At 53.1% G+C, this 8,569-nt stretch overlaps 1 protein-coding gene across 2 annotated transcripts; it reads left to right on the top strand.

Moving 5' to 3' along the window:
* The first annotated feature begins 574 nt into the window (after window positions 1-574).
* FLYWCH2 (FLYWCH family member 2) lies at window positions 575-8,222 on the top strand. 2 transcript variants are annotated; one of them, XM_060078956.1, is made up of 4 exons: window positions 575-802; window positions 5,448-5,549; window positions 6,290-6,721; window positions 7,923-8,222. In XM_060078956.1, the coding sequence occupies exons 3-4, from the start codon at window positions 6,391-6,393 to the stop codon at window positions 8,024-8,026; spliced, it is 435 nt and encodes a 144-aa protein (XP_059934939.1). In that variant the 5' UTR covers window positions 575-802; window positions 5,448-5,549; window positions 6,290-6,390; the 3' UTR covers window positions 8,027-8,222. The 2 variants fall into 2 exon arrangements, with proteins under 2 accessions (XP_059934939.1, XP_059934940.1); XM_060078957.1 differs by lacking the exon at window positions 5,448-5,549.
* The last annotated feature ends 347 nt before the right edge of the window (window positions 8,223-8,569 follow it).

The raw sequence follows: 8,569 nt of genomic DNA, 5'->3' as shown, positions 1-8,569 counted from the left end.
CAGCCCCCAGGGCCCGCAGCTCCCCGTGCGGGAGCAATCCCGGTCTCCACCGCCCAGGGTGGTCAGAGAATCAGTGTGCAGTGACTGTGTGCTGTGAGTGGGGGCTGGACCGATGGGCGAAGGCCGGGATGATGGACGAGGGCTGGACCTGTGACGGGGGACGGGGGAGAGCACCAATAACGAGGGAGGGACCAATGGCGAGGGCTGGACCGAGGGTCGGGGAGGGACCAATGGCAAAAATGCCGCGCCCTCAGGGATACTGGGCGGAGCGGAATCAGTAGCTTTGATGAGCATACTGGAAGTTCTTCCCTCTGCTCGCTCAGGAGAACGACTGAGACGATCGAGGCCTTTAAACAAATGCTGTGACTTCCTCTGCGTGGAGCCGAGGTCAAACACTGGGGGAGGTCGGGTGGTCTCAGTTAAACCCACCCCACCTTGTCCTGGGAGAGCCCCGCCCAAGACTCAAAGTCTGGCCACTAGAAGGCTGACGCTCCGCCCCCCGGGGGCCACCGCCCAGTAACGGCATGGTCCTGCCCCCTCGCGAGCTCTGGCTCCGCCCCCGCGCGGGATTGGTCAGGCCGCCAGTTCTGCCCCGCGAGGGGAAGACCCGGAGAAATCGAGTTAGCCCAAGGAATGGGCCCCCCGCCACAAACCCTGCTGCGCATGCTCGCTCCATGACCCCAGCTTGAGGTGACTGCCCGAACCCAGACGGGGGCCCCAGGCACGGAGGCTGAGGGACCTGCCGCGGCTCGGTCTCCGGAGAGGGAGGGCCCCGCTGCCGTCGCCGCCCGGCCGGTGCCCGGTGAGGACGGGCCCCAGCGGATCGGGGAGGGTCTCGGGTCCCTGCCGGGCTCCTCTGGGGATCCCCAAGGGCTGCTGATGCTGGGGGGTGCCCCCCAGCTCTGCATTCCGGCGCTCAGGCCGCCTCCTTGTCCTTCACCAGCGATTCAGCTCTTCTCCTCGCTCGTCCTTCCCCCAACCCACCCGACCCCAGGACTGAGCCCTCACACCCCAAGTCAGGGAGCCCCACATTGGTTTGCCTTTCCTTGACCGTGTCCGCCCCGCCCAGCACTGCCCCCGCCCTGCACCCATCCCCAGTCCCGTGCCATCCTTGTGGCTCTAGAGATGCTCGCAGGGATGGCAGTTGGAGGTCTGAGATGTTGGGGCGGGGGAGGCACTCCGGAGGCTTAAGAGGTGGCGGTAATGATGCGAGAGGAGAGAGGCGGGGAGCAGGGGCCATTTGGGTACAGCATAGACAGGTCTAAGGACAAATTACAGTGGGAGGAGTAAAAGTAACTAAGATTCCAAGCCATGGTGATTAGGGGAAAGGAGGTGCCATTACATGAAATTCCCACTTTGGGGAAGCTGTTCCCTGCCCACTATAGAGTAGCAGTTCTTGACCCATTCTGGGTCTTACTGCTGCTTTGAAAATCTCCCTGTAAGGATGTGTACCTGCATATCTAAGTGGGTCCATCATCCCACCAGCAGCCCTCCAAGAACCACATGGGACAGCGATTATAGAAGGGGCATCTGTCAGTATCACTGGTAACTTGAAGACTTCACCCTTGCCTGCCTGCCTGCCTGCTCTTAAGAGCCCCTGCGAAGTTCACCACTACTCCCATTACATAGGTGAAACCAGCCCAGAGAGTGTAAGGGGTTGGCCTCTTAGCTGAGGATGCAGGTGTTGGTGGACATTAATGGTATTTCTCTCCCATACATATGAAGGTAATGGTAATTCTGTTAATCCATCATCAGTTGCCAGGCAATGATCCTGGCTTTGTTTTTTTTTTTTTTTTTTTGGCCACACCATTTGTGGGATATTATTTCCCCAATCAGGGATCGAACCCGCGCCCTCGGCTGTGAGAGTGGGGAGTTCTAACCACTGGACCGCCAGGTAATTCCCATGATCCTGGCTTTCAGAACCTCACCATCAAGGGATTGGACCTCGTATTAGTTACCTACTGCTGCCATAACAAATTACCACAAATTCAGTGGATTAAAACAACACAGCTTTGTAAAAGTCATGCAGTGCGTTAGGTCAGAGGTCTGACATGGGCCTCACTGGGTTAAAATCAAGGTGTGGGCAGGGCTGTAACCCTTCCAGGGGACTATAGGAGAGACAGTCTGTTTCTTTGTCTTTTCTAGAGGCCTCCAGCATTCCTTGGCTCATATCCCCCTCCCTCCACCTTCAATGCCAGCAACATCGAATCTCTCCTCTCGCTGACCCTGCCTCCATCATCACACAGCTTTTTCTGACTTTTCTACCTGCATTTCCTGCTTTTTAGGATCCTTGTGATTGTGATGGAACCACCTGGACAATCCAAAATAATCTCCTAGTTTAGTAACCTTCATGCCATGTGCAAACTTAATTCCCCCTTTGCCATGTAAGGTAACGTATTTACAGGTTCCAGGGATCAGGACCTAGACAGCTTTGGCGATGGGCAGCGGGGAGGCATTATTCTGCCTCCCAAGGTGTCTAAGAGGCTCCTGCCAGTTCTTAACATTGTGTGGTTTGGGGTTTACACTGAGCCATCTTACAATATCATGACAGCTGGTTAGGATAAATGGGTGACTGGAGACCCATAGCAATATCAAACCATCCAACTGGGGATGCAGGTGGAGGGTGTAAAGTGAGTGAAGTAAGGTAAACTATTAAGCCTTTTGATCTTTTTAATTCATTTCTGCTTCACTTCTAAAAATTCTGTTAATTCAATGAACTTTTATTGAGTAAAAATTTAATTTTCAAAATAGATGTTTTAGGCTTAAAATAGCTGCCTGTCAACTCTTCCATTCACATCTCAAGAATAAATTGCTAGAAGGTTAGGGATGAATCCAGAAAACAGACTGATCCAGCCTGAGGGACTGTCCACCCCTGTACATGGAGTGGTAGAAAAACAGTTCAGCTATGAACTAGAAATTAGAAACTTCTTAAACAGAAGGCCCATGGCATCATCCATTTTTCACAAAGTATCAGAATCAAATAGGGTACTGGTAAAAAAAAAAAAAAAAAAAAAGTAGATTCTCAGGTCCCTCTCCAGACCCACTGAGAAAGAAGTCTGGGGGTGGAGGAGTCCAGAACTGTGCATTTTTAATAAGAATTCTGGGTGATCTTAGGTATCATGAAGTGGGGAAACCACTGATTATAGACTTAAGTTCTCTTTTCTCAATACATAAGTTTTATTGAGATAATTTACATACCATGCAATTCACTCACTCACAATGTACAATTCAATGGCTTTTAGTAAATTCACCAAGTTGTGCAGCCATCACCACAATCAGTTTTAGAACTTTTTCATCACCCCAGAAACCCCATACATACTAGTATTCACTCCTCACTCTTCTGGTCCCCATCCCTCCCACCCCCATCCCTAGACAATCACAAATCTACTTTCTGTCTCTATGGATTTTTCTACTCTATAGATTTTCTATAGACTCCAGGTCATTTTATAGAAATGGAGTGTATAATATGTGATATTTCATGACTGGCTTCTTTCACTTAGCTAATCTTTCCAAGGTTCATCCATGTCGTGGCATGAATTTTTTAAATTATCAAATAATATTCCATTGTGTGGATACATCACATTTTATTTATTCATTTATCTGTTGATGGATATTTGGGCTGTTTCACTTTTTGACATCTATGAATAATGCTGCTGCAAATATTCATGTACAAATTTTTATGTAGACATCAGTTGCCATTTCTCTTGGGGATACACCTAGGAGTGGAATTGCTGGGTCATATGATAATTCTATGTTTAACCTTTTGAGAAATCGTCAGACTGTTTTCCAAAGTGGCTGCACTATTTACATCCCCACCAGCAGTGTGTGAGGGTTCCATTTTCTCCTCATCCTCACCAACACTTGTTATTGTCTGTTTTTTTTGTTTTGTTTTATTAGATCCATTCTAGTAGTGTGAAGTAGTATCTCATTATAGTTTGATCTGCATTTCCCTCATGACTAATGATGTTGAACATCTTGTGCTTACTGGCCACTTGTATATTTTCTTTGGAGAAAGGCCTATTCAGATCCTTTGCCCATTTTAAAAATTGAGTAATTTGTCTTTTTATTACTGAGTTATGTGTTCTTTATAAATTCCAGATACAAGTCCCTTATCGGATGTAAGATCTGCAAAAATGTTCTCCCATCCTATGGGCTGCCTATTAATTCTCTTGATGGTGTCCTTTGACTCACAAAAGTTTTAAATTTTGATGAAGTCAAATTTTTGTGTTTCTTTTTTGCTTACCTGTACTTTTAGTGTCATACTGACGAAAGCTTTGCCTAATCCAAGGTCAGGAAGATTTACTCTTTTCTTTTTTTTTTTAAGAGTTTTATCACTAGCTCTCATAATTAAGTCTATGGTCATTTAGAGTTAATTATTTGTATATGATGTGGGAAAGGGATCCAACCACCTGGAGTTTCATCCCTGGACCACAGAGGTGTGGGCTGCTGGCCAGGGTTGTGCACCAGGCCAATCAGAGTGTGGGGGCAGGGTCCTGTGGGTGGGGCTTCCCACCATAACCCTTTCCTGCCCAGAGTGGTTCTCTGCGGGTGGGAGGGAGATAGTGTCTTTTCTGCTGGGCCCCATGTCCCCACAGGTCCCAGGTACCACCATGTTGCCTGCCCTGTGGGGCAGGATGGGCAGAGCTGGGAAGGACCACATGGGAGGAGTAGGGGTTGGCTTATCCAGGGGCTGGACCAGGGACAGGAGGGATAATGAGACATCAATCCCAGGGGTGCCTGTCGTCAGGTGACTTGCTACCAGGAAGCATTTACCTGAGGCTACACCCCCTGGAGGTGGGGGTCCTCCTCTGTCGCAGTTGGGAGGTCTCTGCTTTCGTGTCTAGTTGTCAGGTCTCTGCTTTCATGTCTAGTTGACTGAGAAGGGGCGCTTGCAGGGGACAAGGCACCCCAACCATGCACTGGCCTTGCACCTCAGGCTCCTCTCATGGATGAAGGGGTCTTCGAAGACTTTGGGGTGCGGGACATGGACACCTCAAGCCAGGTGCATTGGAAGGGCCCAGAGAAACACAACTGAAAGCCAGGTTGAAGAAACAGGTCTAGGGGGTCAAGTAAGAGTGTACGGGCCTTGGTGCTGCCTGAGTCCTGGACAGGGAGGGTGAGATGTCTGCCAAGGCGGCAATCTTGTTTCTGGGCTAAACTGGAAACTGAGAAAGACCCCACCATCTGCCCACCACCCAATCACCCCCAACAGACAAAACAGCTAGCCCACACTGATGCCCCAGAGCCCTGGTCTCCAAGCCAGCACTGCCCCTGTCATCCATTTTTTTCTTTTCTTTTTTCTTTTTTTTTTGGCCATGCCATGTGGCTTGTGGGATCTTAGTTCCCTGACCAGGCATTGAGCCCGGGCCCCCAGCAATGAAAGTGCAGAGTCCTAACCATTGGACCACCAGGGAATTCCCTGTCATCCATCCTTTCTGCTTCTCCAGACCAGAAGCCAGGGAGCCCTCAGTGACCACGGATTCGCTGGACACCTCCACAGCCCTGTCCCCACTCAGCTGAGGCAGAGCCAGCACCAGCTCAGACACAAGGTCGCTGCCCTCGTGGGGCCCTGGCGTCCCCTAGCACGGGGTGCCCTGGGGCCTCTGGCCTGGGATGGGGATGGATCTAGTTGTGAATCTGGAGAGCTCTGCCTCCCAGGGCCCAGCCCATGCTCCTGGTGACAGTGTCAGGGTGAAGGGCACCGGGCATTCTGGGAGTACCAGTGACCTGAGCTCATGTCCCCAAAGTACTTTTCCCTGAAGACTGGCGCTCAGGAAGATGTGTGTCCGTTATCCTGGACAAGGTACCCCAGGTGCTGTGCAGGGCAGCCTCTGGACCCACCTCGACTGGACTCTCAGCTCTGCCTTCATGGCTGCGTGCCTCAGTGTCCTCATCTGTAACCTGGGTCAATGAGAAAATCAACTTTCAATAACATGGGGGCTGAAAGTTAAATGCAAAACCTGTGGAAGCACTTCACCCCGTGCTCAGCACCTGTGGGCCTGGATTCCTAGTAACTCACAGCTGTCAGCACCTTGGTCACCCCAGTAGCCCCTTGAGAGCCCTGTTTTGGGCACATTTTGTAGATGGGAAAGTGAGGTTTGGCTGGGGGAGGTGACGGACCCAAGGCTACCAAGAGAGCAGAAGCACCAGCCCAGGGTTCTCTGGCTCCATTCAGGTCCTTCCCCGGGGGCACCGAGGCAACCCCATCTGCCCCAACCTCCAGCCCAGATTCTTCCTGAACCCAGGTCCAAGGGCATCTCCACTGATGGGATTTTGCCTCCTGCCTTAGGACGGAGCCCTTGAACTGCTGGGTTCCTTCCAGGGAGGTGGAGGAGAAATCCATCTACTGGGGCCTGAGCGTGGCCTGGGGGCCAGGCCATCGGTCCCAGAATGCCCCTGCCCGAGCCCAGTGAGCAGGAGGGCGAGAGCGTGAAGGCCGGCCAGGAGCCCTCCCCGGAGTCCCCTGAGCCGGGCACAGATGTCGTCCCCGCAGCCCCCAGGAAGCCCAGGAAGTTCTCCAAACTGGTGCTGCTGACGGCCTCCAAGGACAGTGCCAAAGTAGCGGGGGCCAAGCGCAAAGGAGTGCACTGCATCATGTCCCTGGGGGTGCCTGGCCCCGCCACCCTTGCCAAAGCCCTCCTCAAGATCCATCCCGAGGCTCAGCGGGCCATCGAGGCTGCCCCCCAGGAGCCTGAGCAAAAACGCAGCAAGCTGGACACAGGTGAGGCCCCAGCCCAGTGAGCAGGGCGGGAGCAAGACCTTCCTGGGGCCGAAGTCTCCTGTCACCTGGGCAGCCAGGGGGACAGCAGGCTCGGCTGGCTCAGGGGAGTGTGTGCTGTGAACATTTCTGCGTGCATCTGTCTACATTATCTCAGTGTGAATCTCTGCGTGTCTATAGGCCTCCGTGTGTGTGTGTGTGTGTGTGTGTGTGTGTGTGTGTGTGTGTGTGTGTGTGTGTGTGTTTCTCTAAGGTTCTGTCTCCCTATGTGTGTATTTGCCTAGGAGAGTAAGTTTGTGTGGGTTCTTGTATGTCTGTGTCCCTGGGCCTATTTCTCTCCGTGTCTACTCTTATGTGTTTTTCATGAAATGGGGGCATCCCCAGCCACAGGCCTAGAGTTCTCAGGGGACCTGAGGGACCCCTCAGGCTCCATCGCCTGCTGGAGTCAGGGACCCTGGAGCCTGGAGGCCCCTCTGCAGTGGGCCTGGTTCACCCTTGAGCCCTTCCACCAGCCTGTTCTGCTCCAAGTGCCTCCTCATGGCCACCTGCCTCTGCCCAGTGCAGAGAGGGTTCTGTCCTCACAACCTGTGTGGAGGCAGGGCTCAGAAGGGCCAAGTCACCACCCTGAGGCCACCAGCTAGCTCACTGAAAAGGATGGGGGGGCCCCCTCTGGCTCAGAGCCCATTCTTCCAACTGAGCTGGATGGGACAGGCCATTTCTACCCCAACTGAGACCTCTGCTCACTTCTCAGATCAGGCAGGCTCTGGGGCCATATGGACCCCACCCCATATGGCACCTTTGTGAGAATCAGGACAGTCACCCTTCCTCAGATGGAGAGATGAAGAGCTGAACAAGGGCTGCAGCTCGGCCCCATGGGCTTCCCTGGGCAGGTGCTCATGGGCAGTCAACACCTCTCAACCTGCCTCTCCGTCTTTACCTCCAGACCTGTCCACAGCCCTCCCCACCTGCCCCGTCCTGGGCCAGGCAGCGGGGAGGGAGCAGCAGCTTCCTGATGCTCAGCCCAGATTTGGCCCAAAGTTTCCTGGAAACAGCCTCTGTGTCCCTGGGCCAGTGGCCTTTGGGAACATGTCTCTGGAGTCAGCAATCCCCGCCCCTGCTCTGGCAGCTGGGACCCCCAGTTTTGCACCCCACCCCTTCCCCCTTTTCCTTGGACAACAGCCTGACCCACCCCCTTCTCTTCCAGACGGAAAAGAAGACGGAAGGTTGTCAGGACAGCCTGCCCCCAGTCCCTTGGTGGATGGGGAGGAGTCCACCATGGGCCCCATTGTGTCCAGGGAGGACCCGTAGCCCTGACAACCGAGGGTGCGTCCTGGCTGGGTCAGTGAACTTGGCTGCAACTTCTACACGTTCCACTGGGCTTCTGCCTGGGGCCCAGCCGCTGACTGATTTTCACTTTCAACATTGTAATCTTTTTCTGATCAAGCATAATTTACTTTTGTAAGCAGAAAAAAAAATTAAAAAGAATAAAAGAAGCTGTACACTAGATCCCACCATGGGTAGGTTTTTAAAATTCCATGATTCTGGGTCCTTTGAGGTCCCAGCTCCAATCCCCACCCCCCTGCTCCTGGGCCTCCCCAACCCCCACCAGCCCTTACCTGGCCCTGCTCCAGGACGTCCTGGCCTGGGCCATCTCTCAGGCCCAGGAGGGCTCTCCAGCGGCCTCCATCCCCCAGGGCCTCACACCCTGGGCCTCCTCAGCCTGGAAAACCTGACCACTGACTCAGAGACTAGGTGGAGTCTCTGAGGTTTCCACTTTCTGCTGCCTTTGGTGTCCAGCCCTGAACCCTTGGGGAGCCAATCCTGCCCCTCCCTGGCTCTCCTTCCAGGGCC

The sequence above is a fragment of the Mesoplodon densirostris genome, chromosome 16 (assembly GCF_025265405.1).
Source record: "Mesoplodon densirostris isolate mMesDen1 chromosome 16, mMesDen1 primary haplotype, whole genome shotgun sequence".
Classification (NCBI taxonomy): Eukaryota; Metazoa; Chordata; class Mammalia; order Artiodactyla; family Ziphiidae; genus Mesoplodon; species Mesoplodon densirostris.
This window is presented reverse-complemented; position numbering and strand designations above follow the sequence as displayed.